Source organism: Podarcis raffonei, chromosome 11, assembly GCF_027172205.1.
Source record: "Podarcis raffonei isolate rPodRaf1 chromosome 11, rPodRaf1.pri, whole genome shotgun sequence".
Classification (NCBI taxonomy): Eukaryota; Metazoa; Chordata; class Lepidosauria; order Squamata; family Lacertidae; genus Podarcis; species Podarcis raffonei.
In genome coordinates, this window is record NC_070612.1 from 29378349 (window position 1) to 29403237 (window position 24889).

Sequence of the window (24889 nt, forward strand, 5' to 3'; positions counted from 1 at the left end):
AAGAAGCATCCAATCTCCCATTCCTTATTTTGTGCAGCAGTTGCCAATCAGGCTACTGCTTGGTCATGATACTCCAGTCACCTTAACTGAGAGGCACCAAGGAGACTCTCCCTCTCTGTTTCCCTTTCATCTCTGGAAATCTTTTCAGTTGGTTAGGCCTTCATGGTCAAGGCATTCTGATTATAGTAGACAAATCACCTCCATCCTTCCTCCCCACTTTAGAGCCAGGGAGGGGCAGGGATCATTGCACAATTGTCAGGGTGGTTTCCACCCTCTCTGTCATTTCCAGATTGAGTACAAGGCTCACTCTCCGTGGCATGCAACACTGTGGAAACCTGACTTTGAAACTCCTGATACAAGCATAATGTTACAGCTGCATTTGGCCGTAAAAGCACTGTGGTGTTTTTACAAAAATTTGCTTGGGTTGAGTGAACATGGTTGCTGGGTTGTAAAATAGAAGGGTGGGGGGAGTTGTTGGTCTGTTTGCCCTTGCAATACAGCCAAAAAATGTTTTCCTCCAGTAGTTTTTTTTATATATATATATATAAAATAACATATTGATAGAAAGCATTGAAAAATAAATCCATGGTTGCAAAATGTTGCCTCGCTGAGTATTTGTTGTTTAATGTTAAAACTGTTTTTAAGTCATGTGTGCAGAATGAGAATGGGAAGGTGCATGGTTCAGTATTTAAGGCTTATTGGAATAAGAAAAATAACATACTTCAAAACAACTATGATAATACTTACCGTATTTTTCGCCCTATAGGACGCACCGGCCCATAGGACGCACTTATTTTGGGGGGGGGGGAATAAAGAAAAAAAAATTGTTTCCCCCCCGAGCCCCAAAGAGCAAAGAAGCCATAACAGTGAGCGGGATGGATCCCGCTCGCTGTCCTGGCTTCGTTTTTAGCTTCGGGGCTGGGGGTCCAGGAGCGAAGGCGAGGTTGCGCAACCTCGCCATCGCTCCCGGAGCTTGCTTGCGGGGCGGGGGAAACCCGAGCTTCCCCCAGCCCCCAGAATGGGTCCGGGAGCGATGGCGAGGTTTTGCAACCTCGCCATCGCTCCCGGAGCTTGCTTGCGTCACTGGAAGCTGGGGGCGGGGGAAGCCGGAGCTTCCCCCGTCTCCAGCCCCCAGAACAGGCTGTTGCCCGCAAGCCTTGCACGCCTGGGGGGAACTCCCCCCGGGCGTGCAAGGCTTGCGGACACCTGCGCGAAGCACGGGGCGTCCTCCGGAGGGCGCCCCATGCTTTGAGCTGCAGGCTGCCGCCCGCAAGCCTTGCGAGCCCGCGGTAACTCCCCCCGGGCGCGCAAGGCTTGCGGACACCTGCACGAAGCACGGGGCATCCTCCGGAGGGCACCCCGTGCTTCGGGCTGCAGGCTGCTGCCCGCAAGCCTTGCGAGCCCGCTGGAACTCCCGCTGGGCTTGCAAGGCTTGTGGATAGCTTCCTGAAGCCTGGAGAGGGAGAGGGGTCGGTTCGCACCGACGCCTCTCGCTCTCCAGGCTTCAGTGAAAGCCTGCATTCGCCCCATAGGACGCACACACATTTCCCCTTCATTTTTGAAGGGGAAAAAGTGTGTCCTATAGGGCGAAAAATACGGTAACAATTGTATAATGCCTTTGAGTGCTCAAAATGTCTCACATATGTTATGTAGCTGCAGTCCTTACAACAGTGCTGTGAGGCAGTGGTAGGGAACCTCTGGCCCATGGGCCAATCTTGGTTTGCCGTGGGTTCTAGTTTTGTCCTTGAGGCTGGTTTCTTTTTTTTAAGCACACCCACTTGTCCATCAGCTGACAGCACTCCAATTAGCCGGGGTGGGAGTTTCAATTCCTCATGGAACTGGCATATGTAGTCATGGCAGCAGGATTTAATCTCTCGCTCATCAGCTGTTGAGAGGAGACTTAAATTCTGCTCAGTTCGGCAGGATTCAGTACAAGCCCCTTCTTGATGACAGGGGTTTGCATTGAAACCTATACTAAAATGGAGGGGCAACCCTTCGTTTTAGCTAGGTGTTTAGTACACACTGCTTGTCATCAGGAAGGGGTTTGCCTTTAACTGCCTACTTAAGTTGAGCTTTCATCTTCTGTTTTAGCAAAGAGCTTTGAAGTGCTGCCATAGTGACCTCAGGTGATTGATAAGTGGATAGCCCTACCCACCTGTCAAATTTTGTCTAAACCTAATAAGAACCTGGTCCATGGAGCCAAATGTTTCCCCACCCCTTCTGTAAGCCAGGTCATATTTAAGTCGTATTGCAGATGGCAGTGTCTGAGGTTGGGGGAGGGGGAGCTTTAGTAAGGTTCACCTAGAAGTTCATGGTAGAGACAAGATTTGAACCAGGTACCTTCTGATGCAAAGTTCAGTCTTTTGACCATTCCATGATACAAAGAAGACAGTCTATGTCTTCTTTGTCTGCACCAGGACTTTACAGCCAGTCGCTTCCTGCCCATACATCTCACAAAAGCTGCCCTTACAACTTAGGGGACCCTCCAGAGCAATATTGCACCTAGGGGCTGCTGTTGGAAAGGGAAATTGACTGAATCAGCAACAAACACTGAGTTTGTAATAAGTTATTTGTACAGAAACCTCTCTGGATCTCTGACCAATGTTTTGAATGAAGAAGGGATTCCAATAAGCAAGCTGAAAACTTTATTGGAAGAATGACAACATTTTGGCCAATGCACTCGACTTTAGTGCAAGATTATCTGATCATTAAGTAGACTGGAAAGCTATCTAAAACTTGCTACAAGTGTCACACACAACAAAATGTTGTGGTGTGGAATGCTGTTGTTCAAGCTAGGATTCATGCACACTGAGCATTCTTAGTGGGCTGTTTGAGTCCCCCTACTGATATCTCCCTCTTGTGCATGGATGGGTCTGCTTTTGCTACGCAAGGACTGCCACTCAGAATTGAGATCTTTGTTTGTATATCTGATAAAGAAAGCAATGTTGTGAAGAATGCATCTTTTAAAAGTTAATCTCAGTATTGCATACACCTATGTGGTTATAAGTGGGCCAGAATTATGGTATCAGTGCAAAATACTCAGCAGTATTTTCTGTAGCTAACTAGGTTTGCATCTTATCAGTGCTTGGATGGGACACCTCGGAACCTCAATGTATGTCACTTTACGCTGTGTTTAAGAAATGTTGCATGTAAATGTGACCAATAGTTGCAGTGGTAGACATTGTAATGAACTGAAAATAATAGCAATGAAATGACATCCCGTGTCACCCGAATGAGCTGTATGTACCTCGTGAAAGCCGTGATTGTGATGTTAATAAGGTTCTTAGTTCATAATTAATTTTTATCCTTTGAATTTCTTTGTTCCTGTACTGTGTTTGACCTGATTAATAGAGCTAATAAGAGTATTAGCAAAAATTGAACTTTTATAACCTGTGGTGTGCTTTGTGCATCCATTAAAGATTTAAATACTAAAAGAAGAGGAAATTAGGTGCAGTTCATTAGGTACTTTAGTTTAGGTCCAATTACAAAAGGTGGGGTGTTTATGAATTGGTTATATTGGTAGTAAGCTTTAATAACTATTCAAAGGAACTAATATTGAAAACAACCCTAAATCTCTACTAGTGACAAAAGAACAACAACCTAGGGAGCACATTAAATACCAAGCAGTGTTGCCAGCTAAAATAGTTCTTGATATGGAAATTCAGGAAACAAAAGTAACACGTTAATTTCAATCCAAGACTTGGTAGTGCCTTCTTGAGTTTGCTCAAGTGCCAGAGCTCTATGGAAGGGAAAGAGAAAGAAAGAAAAAGAACACTAACATGAGGAAAATATGTGCTTCCTAAACAGCAGAGGCCAACTGGTCACTGAGCAGAGGTGCAAAAGGGCCAATTTCTCTGGAGCAGATTAAGCTTGAGGAGAGGAGGAAAGAGGAAGGAATAAAAGGTTCTGCATTCATCCATTTTTCTACACACTCCGCTAGGTCAGATGCTCAGAAGAACTAATTTCTGAGCATGACTAACATTGGATACAACTCCATGCAACTTCTTAACAAATTGAATCACACACCTTTGTCTTTTATAAAATGGCTCTGCATGACATGTGAATGCAGCCAAAGTCTAAAATCCAGTTGTAAAATATTAGTTTTAGCAATATCTTTTGTGTTCCTAGACCTGACTAACTTTGTATCATCTATTTTTAATATTTAATTTAGATGGAGCTGTGTTTTATAGACTCTTAAATATTCTGTCACCTATAGGGTTTCCAGACTCTGAAACAGACCTTTTTAAAAGATAGAAAGAAGAAAGGATATTCTTTGGGGACCATTTTTCAGACAGAAAAGTAAAGTTGAACAACTCAGCTATGTGCAGGGGCCTGTAAAATAAGCTCTGAAGAGCAGCAGTAATTGTGTTTGAATATGAAGTAAAATTCTGACAGTATGCCTGCTGTGTTTATTGCTGGTTGAACAGGAAATCAGTGATTAATCTGCCTGGCAGAATCATTTCCCAACAGCATTGGTAATCCACCATACAAAGCTACTAGCTTCCAAAGAATACAGTATCGGAAGTGGCAGGACTGCTAGACAAAAAGTGATGGAATTATATATCCCTTGGGTAGAACATGGTCTCAGAGCCTTCAACTGGTAGGAAGTTTGAGCAATAACACTCCACTGGGCAATAGGCCTGGGCAGTATATCAATATATCACCCAGGACCGGTATGAAGAGCAGGCCATGATGTCAGCTTCACTCAGTGGTATATTGCTGGGGAAACCGCCACTGCTCCTGAGTCCCTATGCCAGTGGCAGGGTGGGGGCTCAGTGAAACTGCTCAGCTGAGGGGATCGTGGTTGCTGCTCCCCGCAACAAATAGTTAGCACTGAGGCTGTCTCAGCTGGGGAAGGGGAATGTTCCTGATCCCCAGCTGAGCAGTGCAAACAAGCTTCATTGTCCCAGCCCACAAGTGCCTGAGTGAAACCACCAGAGCTGGGGCAGTTTCACCCAGTGTCTTGTGGGCAGAGACCAATGCATTTTGGTTTTTTCAACACTGTGATATATCGCCAAACCGCAATGTTTGGCTAGTGATACACTGCGATGTTGAAAAGCTGGTATCGCCCAGCCCTACTGGGGACATGAGCTGGGTGTTTCTTGTAGCCTTAGTCATGATTCTGCAGTAACTGACAGTGGTGTCATAAACATACTTTAACTTCTGGAAAAGGAGGAAGAAAGGCTGTATGAATTAGCAAGTTCACTGGCCCTTCAAATAGGGCTGATGCTAAATGGTAAATTACAAGTAGCATGTAATGGTAGGCTTTATTGCACGTTGAGCTTGTAAAAAAGAATGCCATGTGGTGCACTGAGATTTTGTTTTCTGCTTGGCTTTGATAGTCACTCACAGGCAGTTTCAAATTATTTGTTGATCTAAATGCTCCCTCTCCTGTGTTGGTCTAGATTAAGATTTACAAAGATGCATCCTGCTTTTACAAACTAGCAACTCGTCCTTTAGAGAGGCATCCTGGAAGGCCTAGAGCAGTCTACAGATAGACAAGTCTTTGCAGCCAAAGATTTGGGTAAAGATAGTCATACAGCACAATCCTAACCATCCCTAGTTGGAAGCAATCACCAACCTTGTTCCATTGTGAAAGTTCCATTGTAAAAGTTACGTTAATAAATCATATTAATGATTCACTTCCATTCTCCTTCAGTTGAGGGAAGGCAGAATCTTCAACTCTGAGGCTGTTCCTCATTCTGTTACCTGACCTGTGGCAAATGTCTATTGTGATGTTGAAATTCTAAATAAGCAGTGCTCATTGTTATGAACCTGTCAAAGAAGCAACTGCATTACTAGTTCCATGAGGTTTGAATGAGACTTAGTTCCAATAATGATTTGTAAGTGAACTGGTGCAAAAAATGCTTTCAGATTTTCTTTTCATGGAAGGGGAATTGGAATATCGCTCGGCTTCTGGCTTCCATATTATGGTGCTCAGGCAAGTAGACAGTTTGCACAAGTAGTTGGGATGGCATTTCATCTCTGAGAAACTTACAAGAGATTTTGTAGTGCTGAGGCCTCATCTTTCAAAATAAGTATTGGCCAATTGTATGGAAATGCGAACTATGACACGTGAGTGTCATCTTCCAAGCAGCCACATTTAAGCTTGCATGAAACTCTGCGTCTAAGAACCTCTCCTGGCTTACAACACTTCCTGGGGTTTTCATGAATCAGAAGCAATCTGTGCTGCTACTATTCAGTCTTCTGAGATCTGGTGTCTTCTGTACTTCTCTTACCACAGTGCTACTGTATCTAATTATACTGGGTTGTTCCCCCTCCTCACAAGTTGCTGTGTTTTTTTATAGAAACCTTCACTGGTGAGTCTTGAATAATCATGGACTTCAGGGCACATATAAGTAAAAGCTCTTAAGGAAGTAGTAGGTTAGGTGAAATATGGGAAATAAACTTATAGAGAAACTACCATTGAGGAGGACATTCTGTCCTGGTCCACAAACAGATCACTGACATGTGATGCAATTAAGTAAAAGGAGGTGGGAGGGGGCTATTGCACCCTTGGCTCTTACATGAAACAGACTACAATCTTTTGTATTGTATGGCATGCCAATTTGTATAATACGATAGCTATAATTAATCATTCTACTGCTGCTTACTCTTCAGGGTCTTGACCCTGAGTGAGAACCTGGAGGCTGAGAGGTAGGGTGTGTCAGAAGGAAAAATCAATTAATACTGATTTATATGTAGTTTATATATAGTAGTAACTTTGTGTTAATGTAACATTTTTATATGTTTTTTATGTTTTTTATATGTTTTGTTTAAGATATTTGTTGTTGCTTCAGTTAAGATATATTGTTAATGTATTAAACAGTATAGAAATTAAATAATCATCAGAACAAACATCACTGCAAGGCATAATTATTATGTTCCTGCTCACTCTAGTGCAGCCTTCCCATAGCCTGGTCCTCTCCATATGTTTCATATAGCAACTCAAATCATCCCTGGCACTGGCTATGCTGGCTGGGGCTGATGGGAATTGGAGTTCAAAACATCTGGAGAACACAAGGTTCTGCTCTAATGAAAAGTTGCATACCACTGATTTAATACTTCCCTTCCCATGATGGTCTGAAGGGATCATTTTAAGCTTTGGGGCTGGAGTATTCCGCGTGAATCTGCTGTATGCTGAAGTTCATCTGCTTTCATCATAATCAAGAAATACTATTTTAAAGGGAAACCTCTAATGTAATTGCTTTCTGCTGCTTTCATTGGTTTGGTGTTGTATGTTTCTATGCACTGGTTTTTAATTGTATTCTGGTTTTTATTGAATTGTTGCTGCCTTGGAGATTGGTGTCTCGGTCAAAAATACAGGATATTAAATGTGTCAATAAATTTTACTGCATTCTCAGTAGTAATTCTACTCATGCAGTTAACTTATTTTGTAGATCTTCATTAATGTTCAGAGTTTGCTTCATTAACCTTTCTATTTCATAAAGGTACTATATTCTGATTTTTCTTGGTTGAATCCTGACAGTGCAACATTAATAATCATGATTATCTCAGTTTGGCTGAATATAGCAACTAATATGAAACATAATGATTAACTTTTATTGGGTCTTTTAATGTGAATTGTCATCTGCTGTGGTATCGATGATAAAGGCTGGATATAAATATGAATAAATGAAAATACCTGTGTGGTGTGTGGTGTTGTTTTTTAAGATTAAAGTAGCAAATTATGGAAAAGGCTTTATCTGAGATTTTAGAGAGCCACTGCATGTCACAGTAGTCCGTACAGGGGTACATAAACTGATGGTCTAATTTGGTATATGGTAGCTTGTTAAAGGACTGCTAAGACTGTCACAGAAAATGAAGCTGGTGAAATCAGGTTTAACATGATTTGGGCCCGGTGAATGGTCTGGGAGTATCTGGAGCGGCAGCATTGCCAAAACTAAGCAGGTATGAACTTGGTTGGGAAACAATGAGGTCCGTCCCCCCGAAACATGGCAAACGGCAAGGTGCCACGTGTTATCTCCTTTATGTATAATTCTTATTGTTATAATGACCTTCCATTTTTCCTTCCACAGCCCCATGATTTTGATGAGTGCAGATTTGATATTAGCGTGAATGATAGCGTTTGGTATCTACGGGCTCAAGATCCAGATCATAGACAACAATGGATAGATGCAATTGAACAGCACAAGGTATGGTTTCTGTTCCTTAGCAATTAATAATGGTGTGTGGTTATGGATGAGCCTCCAGGGGCTTTGCTTAAACACTTCAGTGACATTTCTATGCCAAAACAGATGCAGATGTCCTCAAGAATTGAAAATCGTATTTAAGTATTGTAACCTGTGATATAAGAATGGGTATAATGAGTGAAATGACAATTATGTAAGACTTTGCACTTGACAAATGTAGCAGTAATGAAAGGCTTGGTGATACTTGGAATCAATGCGTGGCAATACAGAAAATAAGCAACATCAATTATATCCAGCAAATAAGAGTTTAAACCATTTTGAGCAAGCTATCATATGCTAATGGTAAAGTTTAAAAATAGATTGTTACAAGGATTAAAGTAAGAAGAACTTGTAGTGGTTGTTAAAAATACAATGCTAAAAGATGCTGTTGAATTGATCTTGAAGATAATGACTGGATGTGATGTTAGTTTTCAAAGGTTTTTGAAACTAAAACTGAACTATGATTTGGTTTTTTGTGTTCTTGTATAGTGGTTAGGCATAAAGATAATGTTCCTAATCAGATTAAAGTCATATGGTTAAACATTTAATATTCTGATTTGGGTCTGAATGATGGATCTGGTGCTCGTGTGGCAGTATAAGCAACCAGCTGTTGATTTTTCAAAGGGTATTATGAAGTTACAGAAGGAGTGAACTTTCCATTAAACATCTTTCCTGGAAAATCAAATGTGCTTTTCTTTATTCAGAACATTTATAGGATGCATATTTTGCACGCAAGCCAGTATTAAATAATATACAATAGAATGAAAACACTAAAAATATTCTTTCAAAAGGCTATAAAGTCAACAAAGCCAAAAACACACATAGCAACCTCTAAAAGAACCTCAGCAACTGAACTTGGAGAAATGGGGGGGGGGGATGCATGTGACCAGGCTGCCTGTGTGGTTGGGATATGCCTGTGGCCCTTCAGATGATGGACTTCAACTCCCATCAACCTCAGTCAACATGATTAATGGTGTTGGATGCTTAAAATCATAGTGTTTTTGGTATCTGATGAAAACAAAGAAAGTAATACAATAATCCAGAACTGTGTGTGAAAAAATAATAGAAACAATAATACAATGAGTCTAATCAGAAGTCAAATGTGTTTATTTTGTTTCTCTCTTTTTAAACTCTTAACCCTTTTTTCTTTTTCTTTTTTTCTTTTACCCCTTTCCTTTTCTTTTTCTTTTTCTTTTAAATATGAAAATTTGAGTAAGTTAAAGTGATGTTCTATAACTTGTCAATTATTGTTAAGTATGGGCAATTGTAATGAACTGATGTGGTTTTTCTTGTTATCGTTGAATCTTAAATAAACTATATGAAATTCAATAAAATAAAATAAAATGTTGAACAAAATCAGGGTGCAGGGCCAGGAAAATGCAGCAGAGGAGAAAACTCAAAACTGGTCAAGCATTATATCAAAGAATTAAGCATATATGAATATATGTAGCGAGCCAAAAAAACACTACCAAAATAGCTCACACAGCACTAAAATGGCTCCAGTTAAATTAAGGTGGTGAGTTGTTGTAGTTTTTTGGCACTGTACTTTGCAGTGTGCCCAACTATCCTGTAAGCAAAGCTTAAAACAAGTTTTCAGTTATGTTTAAAATAGGGAAAGGATATCCAGTGCCCAAACACCAGAGATGGGCACCTCCAGCAAGCACACCTGCATTTTCCTGAGGGGGCAAACTACATATCATATGCAAGAATCTCATTGCACTTTTAAAAATAAAAATTAAGTTGCTTTGGAAGTGGGAATATAACACAAGGAAGCAACATAATACAGAGAAAGTGGCCATCCTTCTCCCCATTCTAAACTGCTTCTCTATTCCATGGGCTTTCAAATGAGTATCTGTTCTCTCAAATGGGTGTTTTGAACTCCACATACATTCAATCAAAAATTGAATGTATTAGCTTAACTATCCCATGAGGTTACAGCCCAAAGACTTCTGCCCTGTTTGGTAACTAGTGGGCAAGCGACATTAACCCTGTATTATGTGATTGAAGAACTACTTTTCTCTACTGGTCCAGTAGAGAAATTCCTAACTGATGTTGAAATAAATGTGTTTTTATTGCAATTGAGCCCTGTAACATGGGCTGAAAACTTAGCCATGTTGAAGGAGTCAGTCCAGTGAGATACTATCTTTGTCTCTCCTTGGACTTTGAGTTGAGGCAGATAACTTTCTAGAAATACTGTATTCAGGACTTTGTGTACTGTACTTTGCTCTCTCATATCATTTTTTAAAAAAGTAAATCCACAAAGCAGCACTTAGAAAATCAAGCACTTTATTTTATTTTATTGGCTGCTTTTCTACTAAGATTCCCCCAAAAGGTTTCAAGTAAAATGTGTGTAGACAATGGAGATAGAAAACACAAAGGGCTAATTTCAAACCTATCTGATGTGACTACCCAAAATTACATTGTTTTGCAAAAATAAATATAATATATGATATCCTTCATGATTAATCAGATTATACCTTTAGAGCCTTTGACAATACTGCTAGATTGTGTGGATGGCAATTAGAGTTAATACGGAATCTTCCAAGTGTATCTAGAATTCTAGCAACTCAGAAATGGAGGTGAGCTTCACCACCACAGCTTGGCAATAGCTAGCTAGAATTTGGGATATAGCAGAGCTTCTGAAAGAATACGTACTTTGGAGAGATAGAAGACAGAGAAAAAATTGAATTAAACATTGATTCCCATTTAGTACCTGTATAAAATCCTGATGCAGCCTGGAAAAATTGATCAATGTAGAAATTTCTTCCTGCTGTAAAACATATCAATTTATACATAATTATATTTAAGTTACGTATACCTTTTCTACTTTCACATTTATATATTGATTTAAGGTGATTGTTCTATGTCTGCTTAAAGATAGTCTGTTCTATTTCTTTATACACTATTCTATTCAAGTTTTTGAGATACTGTATCTGAAAATGTATGGCTAGAGAGCTATATATGCAACTCTTGTTAAAAAACAAGTAAGCAAGCAAACTTATTTTCATATGCCTATTTCAGTACAGAGCTTAGTAGTAGAGCACATGTTTTGATTGCAAAACAAAAGGTGCCAGTTTTGCTCCCTGTCTGAAATGCTGGAGAAGCATTTCCAGTCTATCTGGCCCCAATAGTCTCACTTGGTGTAAGCAGCTGTCTATATTCCTATTACCTATGCATAATCCTATACCTATACATAATTATATTTAAGTTACGTATACCTTTTCTACTTTCACATTTATATATTGATTTAAGGTGATTGTTCTATGTCTGCTTAAAGATAGTCTGTTCTATTTCTTTATACACTATTCTATTCAAGTTTTTGAGATACTGTATCTGAAAATGTATGGCTAGAGAGCTATATATGCAACTCTTGTTAAAAAACAAGTAAGCAAGCAAACTTATTTTCATATGCCTATTTCAGTACAGAGCTTAGTAGTAGAGCACATGTTTTGATTGCAAAACAAAAGGTGCCAGTTTTGATCCCTGTCTGAAATGCTGGAGAAGCATTTCCAGTCTATCTGGCCCCAATAGTCTCACTTGGTGTAAGCAGCTGTCTATATTCCTATTACCTATGCTTGTATGGGGCAAAGTGCCACGGAAGGTATAGAAGCCCATTTGCTTCTGACTCTGGGATCTGATACTTTGCTAGGCAGTACAACTTTCAAGACTAAATCTGGGGTAGGCAACTGGTGCCTTCAAAGTTGTTGGAATACAGTTTCCATCAGCCACTGTTTTGGGGCTTTCCATAGGCAGCTGGCTACTGTCCGAAAGGGGATGCTGGACTTGATGGACTTTTGGTTTGATCCAGCAGGGCTCCTCTTACTATTTAATCCATAGCAATTTTTAAAAGCAAACTTTTATGCAAGCTTTGTTTATATGTAGAGCAAGCTGAGATTTAGGATGCAGAATTCTGTGCCTGGTGAAAAACTGTATGGTGCAGTTGTCACAACACAAATAATGAGGGTGCCCTTAATATATTCCATAAAGAGATGCAATAAATTCAATAGCGAGTGTTTCAGAACAATAGAATTGGCAGGAGGGGGTTAAGCATTATCTTTTACAATGTGTCCAGAACCCTGAGGTCTGCCTTGTATTCAGGTTTTACTATAAAGTAGCTAGGTCTGAACACTCTACAAAAATAAAATCTAACCTTGATTTTAATTTAAGAAACCTGAAGCTGTACAGGCTTTTTCAGCTAAAGCCAGACATGTATGAACCTTTAATCATTTAAAATTAGGCTGTTTTGAAAACATTTTTAAATGCAGAGTAACCTGAATGTAATAAAAGCATGATAAAGGTTACTGTTGGACTTTGACCAATAGTAACCTTAAGCAAAGTCTTCATCTTCTTTTTATTGCTTCCATCTAGTGGCCACTATTGTTCATGACATGTTATTCTTAGTCATTATTTTCTTCCCAAGATTTTAGTTTGCAATCTGGTGTAGTCACTTCATCTAAATGGAATAGTTATGATTTTCTGTTTCAATATGAGGAAAGAAAATAATAACAGTAATTTTATTATTTATACTCTGCCCATCTGGCTGGGTTGCCCTGGCCACATGAAATTCAGAAGTCTCATGTGATTCATGTGGGTATGTGCTCACATGTAGATATGCATAGTTAGATCATGTGTAGGTGAATTGCTTTCCTGAAGCCAGTATCTTATCATTAAACCTAAAGACATTTTCCTGATCTATCCATCCAGTTTGCTTAAGAAACTGTTTCTAATCTGGTCTCATAAAGTATTCCTGCAGCCTTGGTATTTGATGATTGTACCAGCCGTATGTCAAAACTCTATCTGAATGTGGTCATATGTGAACATCAAAATACATTTATTTCAAAGCATTCCCCATGCCTCTTTTGAGAAAGCAGGTGCCCAGTTTTTGTGGTTATGAAATGAATTTTTTCTTTACAATTCTTTGAACAGTTTCCATTTACTACCAGCTTCCTCACCCATATGTGTCTCCTCAACATCCCATTGAGATCTGTTTGTGGATTTGTTCTAAGGAGTATGGCTGCTCTTCAGTGCCATCAGTCCCTTCTCAGCCAAGACACCCTTCTTGAGCAGTGCCAAAGGATGTCCTCTGTTTGATTCCTGTCTCTGCCATTTTGGGTGGAACAGTTCCCCCTAGTGAACTACCCCTTTATGTTGTCTAACATTTTGCCCAATTCCTCTTCACCCTCTTGTTCTGAGTTCCATCAGATTCTAGGTGGATGAAATACTATTGGTGAACTTGTGTTTTAAAGCACCTCTCCTTTAAATCATTCAGCAGTGTCTTTGGGGATATGTGTGTGCATTCTGTGAGAATATTCGTTGCATAACAGCTTTCACCAGTCTTATTTTCCTATGCCTGCCTGTTTTTATTCTGTTTTCATTCACATATATCTTCCTCTTACCTACTTCAATATATTATTTCACTTTGATGCTGCTTAACTTTCTATCTCCTTTTATAACTTGATTAATAAAGTACAGGTCAAGCAAAGTGGTATTTCACATGTAAAGAGTGTTGCATAGAATTAGTGTCAAGCATCTGTAGTGTTTTATCCTGCTACTTCCCAGTTCCTAGGTGTGGGTTTCTAATTGGAGAGGAATAGCTATTTGTGTGTAGTTGTTATGCAATATGTAGGCCAGGCTAAAAAGAAGTCAGTGGGTGAATACATTAAGCTTCATGAGGGGTTAAAGTAAATTTATCTAAATATGGGAAATCAGGGCGTGGGACCAGTGATGCTTCCTATGAGTCTGTGCTTTTTCTCTCTGAAGCATTACTGACCCACTTAAGGAAATCCCTATCGGACGATTGAGTCAGCAGTGAAGGTCTGATGTGATTGAATACTTAAGCTATTGTGTTGCTGGATGCTGTTTCACTGATGGTGTGCTTTGCTGCTACTGCCTGCACCAACAGAATATTACACAAGGCTTTAGGATCATGTGGCTTTCCCCTCCTCGACTGTCAACCTATGAAAGAGCTTTCTGAAAGGAATAATGGAGTCTATTCAGAGATGCAAAAAGCTGGTGAAGATGTTGCAGTGTGCTTTGTTAGTTCTGAGTATAGCTTTGAGGCTACACCCATGCATGGATATTTGACAAAATGGCTTCTGGATGTTCAGCATGGTAATTGGCGTTAGGATTTAATATTGTGCATTGATTGCTACAATAAGAATGAGCAATTCCTTTAATTTCAAGGTAGTGACTGTCAGCTTTTCTGTTGAGTAGACTTTGGCTGCCTCTGTTTTAGCAACGTGGATTATTCATACTTAGGGTGGAAGACGCCTTTATCAACATTTTTCATCTTGATTATAACGGAGTTATTCCTACAGTGAATTACTAATGATCTGCTCTGCAAGACATAAAAAGTTCGGCATTGAACTGCTCCGCCTTAGATGCTGCAGTCATAGAATGGTGGGGCTTTGCATGATGCTTGCTTTGTTTTTCTTCTTATGCTTTTTGCATGTGCCACTAACTTCTACACATATATCTCTATGCACTATTAATATTCCTTCCTTTTCTGAAGCCACACTGCAATTTCCCCCCATATTTAGATTTATCATCCCCCTACCCCACCATGGTAACTAAAAATAATTGTTTTTGTAATTGTCATTAATAGTCTCAAAATATGCAGATGTTGACACTGCACATTACTCTCTTGTCCGTAGTTGTTGTAGCAGATAAAATTGTACAAGGAGTGCACATATTGTAAGTCTTAAGTACAATTAGCAAAACCTGACTCCAATGACACACACCTCAGTTGCACATCAAGAATGAATTACTGCAGTGCACTCTGCACTGGGTTATCGCTGAAAAGTTTTGGGAAGCTGCATTTGGTTCATAATGCAGCAGCAAGGGTGTTATTGGGCACACACCCATGGGATCATGTTACTCTTATCCTACAGTGTCTGCATTAACTTCTAATTTGCTTCTGGACACAAATCAAAGTCAAGGGTGGGAGCATGATTGATGTCCACAAGAGTTAAGGCCTTCTCAGTGACTGTAGCAATACTCTGCCCTGTCTTTGTAAAGCAAATAATCCCTTCTCTGGCTGTCTCTCATGCTGACAAAGACATTTTCATTCTGGCAGGTTCTTCCCTGCTAAACTTCATCTGTTGTAGGCATTTTTATCTGTGAACTCTTGTTTCTTTAATATGTATTTTAATGTATTTTACTATTTGTGTATTGAGTATTTTACTGTTTTGGAAGGTCAGGGAGGGTTAATACATGTATGCATACTCTTGACTTCTGGCAAACTCTTAATGACAGTGACTAGTTAAAATCCTGGGGATCCACAAGATACAGGTAGGGAACAGAAGACTTCTTAATAGGCTGCTCCAATGAAATACGCTTACTCTTGTGTTGAATTTACATGAGGTCTTGGCACATCATATTGATACATATACTGGATCACCTCCAATCTTCCGTCCTCTTCGGCTCTCCTTTTTCTACTACACCAAATCAAGTCTTGCATGCTTGAAGTTGAAGTAATATATATTAACTTGGCTGCATTTCTCTAAGCACTATCCTGTTTAAAGAATATCATTTTTGAAAAATCTCTTTGATGGGGATTTGCCTCTTTACATTTCATAATTAATGTATGTGTTCCTCTTTCTTCAGACTGAATCTGGCTATGGATCAGAGACGAGCTTACGGCGCCATGGCTCTATGGTATCCCTTGTGTCTGGAGCGAGTGGGTATTCGGCAACATCGACCTCCTCATTCAAGGTTAGTGACAAAGAACGCAAAGGTCTTACAAATGATTCCTCATCCATACCCCAAGTTGCATGCATCTCCTGTGATAACCTCATAATGATGTATTTTTGTCTACTTAACTTTTTATTGATTTTTTTTGTTGTTACATTATTGCCTTGTGAACTGCCTTGGTATTTCTTTTGATATAGAAAGTAATATAGTAAATAAAAATAAATAACAGCTGAATGGTTTTAACTTCTGGGTTTTCAGAAGGGCCACAGTTTGCGTGAGAAGCTTGCTGAAATGGAAACCTTCAGAGACATATTGTGTAGACAGGTTGATACGCTACAGAAATACTTTGATGCCTGTGCTGACGCTGTCTCCAAGGATGAACTTCAGAGAGATAAAGGTATTCAGCTTAAGTTAGTTATTTAAACAAAAGACATCACATTCTAGGGTCTGATAGGAAAGTAACAAGCGTTACAAACTGTCATATTTGTAACTTTTGTTTAAAAAAATTGACAAGTCTTTCAGCTGTCTAGCACAGCACTGCCCAACCTCCTTCATTAGAGATAATTGTATACTTGCTTCCCATACACTTCCTTCTGCTCTCTTCAGATCCCCATCTTCTCTTCCTCTTCCCACTAATGCTGTTGATATGTGTGTTTTTAATAATTGCTCTTTCACTTTACCAGTCGTACATGGGATGCATAGGGTTACCGCAGAGTCATTTGTAGATGAGCATTTATGCTAAGTGCACATACACAATGGACTTGGGTTACTGGTGCAGGATGTAAGGCCTTCCTACACTGATGTAATACAAGTTCCCTGTGACTATTCACATTCCATCATAATAGGGTTACATTCAGAAGTAACCCTGCAGTAAAATGCTAATACAGTCATATTCACGAAAGCAGAAACTTGTGCATTGCTGCTCTGAAGTGAGACCCTTTGTCGGGCAGGCTTGCTCCAAAGTGGTAGTAGTAGTAGTAATAATAATAATTTATTGTTTATACCCCGCCCATCTGGCTGAGTTTCCCCAGCCACTCTGGGTGGCTTCCAACAAAATATTAAAATACAATAGTCTGTTAAACATGAAAAGCTTCCCTAAACAGGGCTGCCAGTAAGTGTGGATTAGATGCCGCTTTAGTGAAAGCAGTGCTAAAATGTCTCAAGTTGGAAGGAAATGTCACTACTTGCTTTGATGCACATTTTGCTGTACCTGGCCAAATGTTCACTCTGTGTTTTCATATTTCACAGGAAAATTTAATAGAAATGTAGCAGCGAGGGTAGCCAAGGGTTCTTTTGTTTCCATCAAGAATCCAAAGCTACAAAGTTACTTTGAGTGATGTCACAGAGCACATGATGAAATATCACCTCAATTGTTTTGCTGAACAGATGTGTCAGAATAGCCCTCAGCGTGGCTGAACCACCACTACCCCCAGCATTTGGATCCCTGCTAGCCTTAACTTCCTGTTGCTTGTACATGATAAAAAAATAATAATTTATGACCATGTTGCAGTGTACACTGAAATTATACACTGAAATTACACACACGTAAGAGTAGTAGTAGAGTATGTCTTGTTGACTCTCCAGATACGACTGCACTGGCAAATTATTTTTCTACTGCTCTTTCAGTTTCCTCCAAGGCCCAGTAGTAATCAATGCTTCTCTTTGTTGTAGTGGTAGAAGATGATGAAGATGATTTCCCTACAACACGCTCTGATGGGGATTTTTTGCACAATAGTAATGGAAGTAAGGAAAAATGTGAGTACGCTTAAATGTATGGTTGTCAAAATGTTCTAAAGATGTAAGAACAGTGATCCTGAAGCTAATTAGCCACAAAATAACTGTTCTTCAGAGACTTACAATGGAAACCTATGCATGTCTTCTTAGAAGTAAATCTTAGTAAGTTCACTGGCACTTACACCCAGGTAAGTTGGCATATATTGCCGCTACAGAGTTCAAAAATTCTTCAGGGTTTCAATAAATGTGCTCTGGTAATAAAGTATGTGTTTCACTAATAAATTATATGTACTGATTTGTAGTTTAACCAACCTTCAGCCTCTGAGAATTATTGCATCTCCTAGGTTAGCCTTCTACAGAACTGCGGGAAAAGGATCTTCTCTATAAAACTAGTTAACAATCACAAAGTTTTATTTCTAACTTGAAATACCTCCCCATTGGCTGAATCTCTTTAATTTGAAAATAGATAGTGACTAATTCCCATGTGATCAGATTTAAATAAAAGCTGCCTCATCCCAGTTGATTGTGCACAATTATGTTTAGGTGGGCATCTTCAGCTGTCACTTTGAACTCTCCTTTTTTCTTTTCATTAGCATTGTAAACTACATGTACATCTTGTCATGAAATATGACACAGGTATTTTAAACCACTCAGCCACGTGTTTGGGGGGGGGGGTTAGTTTGCTTTCTTTCTGACTATTGATCTTGTACTTGGTTGTGTTTCCTTGCCTGAAAAGACATAGAAACCTTTATCTTACTACTTCCACCGCAAGATGATGAGAATTTATGCAAACATGTATAGAATCCTATAATTGTAGGGTTGGAAGGGACCCTGAGGATCCAACCCCCCTGTAATGCAGAAACATGCAGCTGTCCCATGCGGGAATCAAACCCACAACCTTGGCATTATCAGCACCATGCTCTAACCAACTGAGCTACTGTGTTCTGTTCTAAAAGAGGGGCAAGAGCTAGGCTGCTCACGGAATTGTACAGTAGAGGGAAGTGTGGCCCTTCAGATGCTGATGGGCTTTAATTTCCATCAGACCAAGCCAGCATTCCAGTAGTCTGTGATTATGGGATTGGAGGCCAACCAGGTGTTGGGCTGTAGGTTTTCACTGGAGCCAAGCTGAAAACAGGTTTTCTAAATTTATACCTGGAGAGCAATTTCAATTCAATTCAATTCAAAATCCTTTATTAGGCATATCACACCTCACATTAACAAACAAACATCATATACAGACTGTATAAAATATGGGATCAGCGAACACAATTTATCCCAGTCCTATTCTTAACTCCAAAAAATAAATCAATGTACATAAATAATATGATACAACACAGCAACATCACCTACCATTAAAACCACTAAGTCTCTGCTGGCAGACAGCGATGATCAAATTACTTTAATAGCGGCTGAATTTTTAAGTGCTGTCTATGAAGAAAGAATGGGCCATGATAAAGAGAGCAATTTCTCTGGAGTCCCTCTTCATCAGGCATAGGCAAACTCAGCCCTCCAAATGTTTTGGGACTACAACTCCCATCATCCTGGTCCTGTTAGCTAGGGATGATGGGAGTTGTAGTCCCAAAACATGCCTGCCCTTCATGGATCTTCATATGAAGACTTTGATGCAGAATGTTACCATAGAGCTGCCACTTTGCCATGGCTTCCCTGTTCAGTGGTTTTTCAGAGGCAACTTCACATAGAATCCCAGAACTGTAGAGTTGGAAGGGGACCAGAGGGTCATCTAGTCCAATCCCCTGCAATACAGGAATCCCAGCTAAACAGGAGATATACCAAAGGGCAGGGAACCCATTCTGTATGTGGGCACAAAGGGATCTTGTGACCCAGGACAAAGTTTACCAGCATATGGTCACAGAAAAAACTAATATTACTTCTGTGTACACATAATTAAATAGATAAATAAAAAAACAGAGTAATGACTAATTTTTAATCTCTTTCCCATTTTAAAAAAATATATCCAGAGCTGTAGAAGTGTACTTGACTAGTGGGGGAGGGGGGGTTGGAATGATGAGGTTTGTGAACTGCTATCCTTCACTCTAGCTTTGGAAGATTGAGTGATTATGAAGACACGACCATTCTGTGCCTAGTCGTCTTGATTCTTCTTGTGTGGCACTTTCTATAGCTTTATTATTATTATTATTATTATTATTATTATTATTATTATTATTTTATTTATTTATTTATTTATTTATTTATTTATTTTCTGGTTGCTAATACTTATTTAAGCCTCTTGTATAACGCAAAAACTTTCAGTAATGTGTCTGAAAAAATATAAGCTGCAAGAGGACTTGAAGCAGCATCCTCTGAAAGATTATGCTTTTTTTGTATCTCTTTTCATTTTTAAAATGGTTTTGATTACTTAAGATGACTCCAAAAGCGACAGTAGGGGAGCGGACATTTTGGCTGTTTCATGTACATTCCTTGAATAGAACAGACTGAGCTGAAATTGTCAATGCCACCACTTCTCTTTGTCAAGTAATGGCAAGTCTGGAATGTTACCTTGATCCCTGGGCAGGGGAAAGGCTTAATGCGTCAGCTTTTATCGGAGCAGATTCTTTTGACCCAAGGTCTATCCACTAAATTTCATAAGCTGCCATTAGCAGTCCACCCTATGATAGCTCTTAGAGCATGGGCTGGAAAAATCTCTGCTCCAGACCTTGTCTCAGCCATAAACTTGCTAGATGACCTTATCTTTCAGCCTCCACTCCCCGCCTCCCCACTGTTTCTGATAATGCTGGCAACAAGCAAGTAGCTCTGGTAATCACTGCAAATGTATGTGAAGCCTTTGGCGCAACTCTTTTAAATGCTGAACTCCAGCCCTGAAAGGGGCTAGTTTCAGTTACCAGTTAGATTACTGATTTAGATTGTACATCTGATTTGGATGTGGTAGATGCTCTATGCCATATATTGGACCATGCCATTCCTAAATGCAGGCTCCTAGCAAGCAGCCAGCTCCAGTCTTAGTGTGTCAACACATGATTGAACAATATGTTTTGCCGCTGTTAATATATGTTGATGTATTTTTATAACATTCTCTCTTGTATACTTTTAAATAGATCACTTTTTTTTATTTAAACAAGCTTAGCAACAGATGGCTGATGCGGTATTCGAAATCACTGTAACTAAGGAGAATTCATTTGTTGAGGTATATTCAGAAAGTGTCCTTCCACTTCAGAGGACATCATTAGAAACCTGAACACTTTTTCTGAGGGCATTTTTCACAGTTCACGACAAGATTCGAGCGCACGTTAATTATTGGTTTTTAAATGCTACATCTGCTAGGCTTTAAGGTAGTTCTGTTTTAATCGAGCTGTCAAATTGGTGGTATTGTTACAAGAGTATTACCACTTCTGCCACCCACATGGCTTTTTTCCCTTTCAATGCTGCTATACGGCACAGAAGAACTGAGAGAATACAGTACACTAAAGATGTAGCTGAAGAAGGACATTTCTCCTGTTGAGTTTCCTCTGTGCTTTCCAAATAGGTGAACTCTAATGGTTTAAACTGCGCACAAGCCAAGCATGCAGTAAATGCTTTATGAGGTAACATGCATTTGAGCAAAGCACGGTTTGTACTGATAAATCTCTAATCTGTTTGTTTTAGTGTTTCCACATGTAACGCCCAAAGGAATAAATGGCATTGACTTTAAAGGGGAAGCTATAACTTTCAAGGCAACGACTGCTGGAATCCTTGCTACGCTTTCCCATTGCATTGAGCTAATGGTAAAACGTGAAGAAAGCTGGCAGAAAAGATTGGATAAGGTAAGATTTCACTGCCTTTTGGAGGGTTAAATGGCGTGGCTTTGGCTTCAGGTAAATTAAGGGTGGTAACTTGTGTTTACATGCAGTTATGTACCTTAAGGTTGTTTTCGACAAAATGGTTTAAAATGCCAGCACTTGCATCTGTTGTAGCCATGTTATTTAGCAAATATCACATGTTGCTTGTTGCTTCTCCATCCGCAGACCTGATTGCAATCTGTTAGTGTTGTATGTTTGAAGTGTGCTTCTTACAATTTGGTGTTTAAGAAGCTTTAAACAGGATTAAGCTTTTACATATATATATATATATATATATATGTGCTAATTTTCCTCATGCCCTGTGTTAGCCATATTGCTTGTTTGTGAGTAGTGCTACATAATTCCGCAGTATGTTTTAACTCTGTGTCCTGGGGTGAGAATCTTCTTCTTTGGCGATTACTCGTAGCCAAGTAAGATTGTCTTCCATAAACACAGTTATTAATGAGTCTGTAAGTGTCTGTGGAGGCCAATTCTGGATCCACACATCCTTCCACAGTGGAGACATAGGTTTCCGGGTGGAAGTTGATCAAGCTGAACGTAGCCTCTCAAAATCTGTTTTGTTTTCAATTGCTATATTTTAGTTAAAGGCTAAAATTCCAGTTGCTCCAATAGCTTTCATCTTGAGAACTTTTTTTGTTGTCTCCTCCTCTTATCATTTGCAATAACCCAACAGTTTGTTATCCCTCTGCAGCTTGTGATGCAATATAGCAATTTTGTGAAGATGCTATCACAGTGTTCAATTCTTGTTCCAATATGAGATTAGAAATAAACTTTTGCCCTTGTGTGTATTCTTACAGGAAATTGAAAAAAGGAGGAGAATAGAAGAAGCCTACAAAAATGCTATGACAGAACTTAAAAAAAAGTCTCATTTCGGTGGGCCAGATTATGAGGTAGGAACTGGTGTTACGCTGTAGCTCTGTCCCTTGGTCATAAGCATAAGGTAGTCCTGAGGGAAATCTTAAGAGTACCAGGCAATGAAGTTCAAATTTATTTTTTTCAATATTTACCCTGGACCATGAATACCTGGAAGCAAGGTTTCAGTGCAGACTTCCTGCACATCAAGAAAGGGTTGTGTCTTAGTAGATTTGAAAGCACAGTAGCTTAAATACACTTCTTGCTAAAACCTTTCCCTTACTTTTTAATCGGTGAATAATCATAAAGGGCGTATCCCCAATGCAATCCATTGTTCTATTTCTCATGCTAAGTCTCATTAAATATAAGGAGACTGAAACATTTGTAGCTTTTCCAGATTATGGACCCAGTTTGAAAGAATGTGGAATGCAAAAGACCCCACCTGTCCATTTTATCAGACTTTACAGTCAGCATGTATATGCTATAAAGCTTGTTTGAAAGAAGTGGCAGTGGTTGAAAGCATTGTAATTATTCATTTATACTATGCAGATGAACCAAGTACTTCCCAGTCATGTGGTGATAACAAATACGACTAAGAAGTCGACTCCAGAGAGTTTGAAGAACCTTTGTTATAGTGTGAAGGTTTTTACAACTAAAATCTTGCATATAAACCCTTAGCTAGAATAGTAAGAGAGCTTAGGATTGTCCATCTTAAATCAGGATTCTGTTCTCATTACTTAGGAAATGTACTCTTATGAACAGCCCAACTTTCCATTAAGCATTATTCACATTTGCTCTTGGTACTGCAACTCCTTCAGTTCCTTATGCTGCTGTGTAAGAAAGACGACTGAGAAATGTGTGTGTCAAACTCCAGAGTGTGGGTAATGCCAGACATATATTGTATAAAAATGCATGGGGAGTAAGAGATGCAAAACTAGCCCAACTGCTACATGCTGCTTATGAACTTTGTTCTCCAGCAGTTATGTGAATAAAGATGGTAGCAGAGACTGCAGCAGATACAGACACTCCAAACCTTTGTAGGAGTAGGACATTGCTCAGAAATGAGATATGGCCCCTCAAAGTGCCCTTGGTGCAATGCAGTCAAGGTTGAGCTCTTTAAGAACCATTTATTTCAGTAGTGGAGATTTTAGCATTAACTTCTGTGACACTTGTCAGTACAAGATGCACAGCGTGAATTGATATCAAATAATACCAGCTGAGAAACAAAAGTTCTGGACTTCAGAATTTCTAACACATTGCCACCAGTTTGCATTTGATATTTGCTTGCTTAGTGGCATCTTCTCCCTTCCAGTATCCTTGATGTTTACTGTTCCTTGTCCTTTACTCTTAGGTCTGTGTCCTCTTAAAATTGTGATTGCCAGTGCTCACCTATATCTAGTCTTGTGATCCCTGTATGGTAGTTCTCTTGCTTAACAAGCAGCTTGAACTACTACCTTAATATGGGAAGACAGTAATAGAATCCCATGTTCTCACCACCTTATTATAAATACGTAAAAGGTCTATACTATATATCATTACCTTATATGCTTAATATTTAAACAGATCTGTAGAAAGTTGACACAATTGTTTTATTTTTATTTTGAATTGTCTAAACAGCTTTTTACATAAGCATTTTTAATGAAATACTTTCCCCTTGATGAAGAACTTGGAGTGCATTTGGTTTATTAAAAAATGTCATTTTGTACCTGCTATCGACCTTTACTCGTGTTTGTTATAGGAAGGTCCCAACAGTCTGATTAATGAAGAAGAATTCTTTGATGCTGTAGAAGCTGCTCTTGATAGGCAAGACAAAATCGAAGAACAGGTAATGGATGTTTATCTAATTAAGTGAAGAGCATGTATGCCACAGTGGAGTTTAATTAAGCCCCTTTAAGATCACATATTAAGCTCTTGTCAGAAGTATAACCTTGTCTGTGGGTTCATGCAGCCAATATAACATTTCAGTTCATTTATTTTAGAACCTCACTTTATTATGTAAAAATATGTGTTCAGTGCAAATATTCAGAGTAGTATTCTGCTGTAGCTTGGCAGAGTGCTATACATGTGAATGTGCTGCAATACTTTTATTATGAGCAGAGTGAACTTAGGTCAGTTTGCTAAGCTCCCTGCATTGTAACTTTTCTGTTTTGTTAATATTACAGACAAGAGACAATTGCTGTCTGTTTGCAGCACGGCCATTCTCTTTAAGGCTTTGCATTCTTAACTTACGGGCTGGAGTGCCATGTCGTGCCTGCCATAGATAGATAATTATTTTTAGCATTTATGTGGTAATTGTTCACGATACGTCCAAAATGACAAACTAATAATTATACCTTGTTATTTTAGTCCCAGAGTGAAAAGGTCAGATTACACTGGCCATCATCATTGCCACCTGGTGATGCATTTTCTGGTGTGGGGACTCACAGATTTGTCCCAAAGGTAAGATGTTTCCTGGGCTCTCCTTGATGGGAAATCATTTTGTTGTATTCCAATGTAACTAGAATTAATGGCTTGTGATGTAATCCATTGCTGTTCCTAATAGGTCCTTGAAATTGCTTTTAACTTTAGGGAAGGAAGCTGGCTTGACCTTGAAACACTTCTGTT

General features: G+C 39.3%; 1 protein-coding gene across 2 annotated transcripts in view; it reads left to right on the forward strand.

Moving 5' to 3' along the window:
- Positions 1-24889, forward strand: part of CERT1 (ceramide transporter 1) — a 54435-nt gene that overhangs the window by 12189 nt on the left and 17357 nt on the right. For both annotated transcript variants that reach the window (XM_053409274.1, XM_053409273.1), the window contains exons 3-10: positions 8040-8156; positions 15798-15905; positions 16143-16281; positions 17556-17639; positions 21240-21397; positions 22231-22323; positions 24024-24110; positions 24632-24724. In XM_053409274.1, the coding sequence (XP_053265249.1) occupies positions 8040-8156; positions 15798-15905; positions 16143-16281; positions 17556-17639; positions 21240-21397; positions 22231-22323; positions 24024-24110; positions 24632-24724 (879 nt within the window). The remainder of the gene's footprint in view (positions 1-8039; positions 8157-15797; positions 15906-16142; positions 16282-17555; positions 17640-21239; positions 21398-22230; positions 22324-24023; positions 24111-24631; positions 24725-24889) is intronic.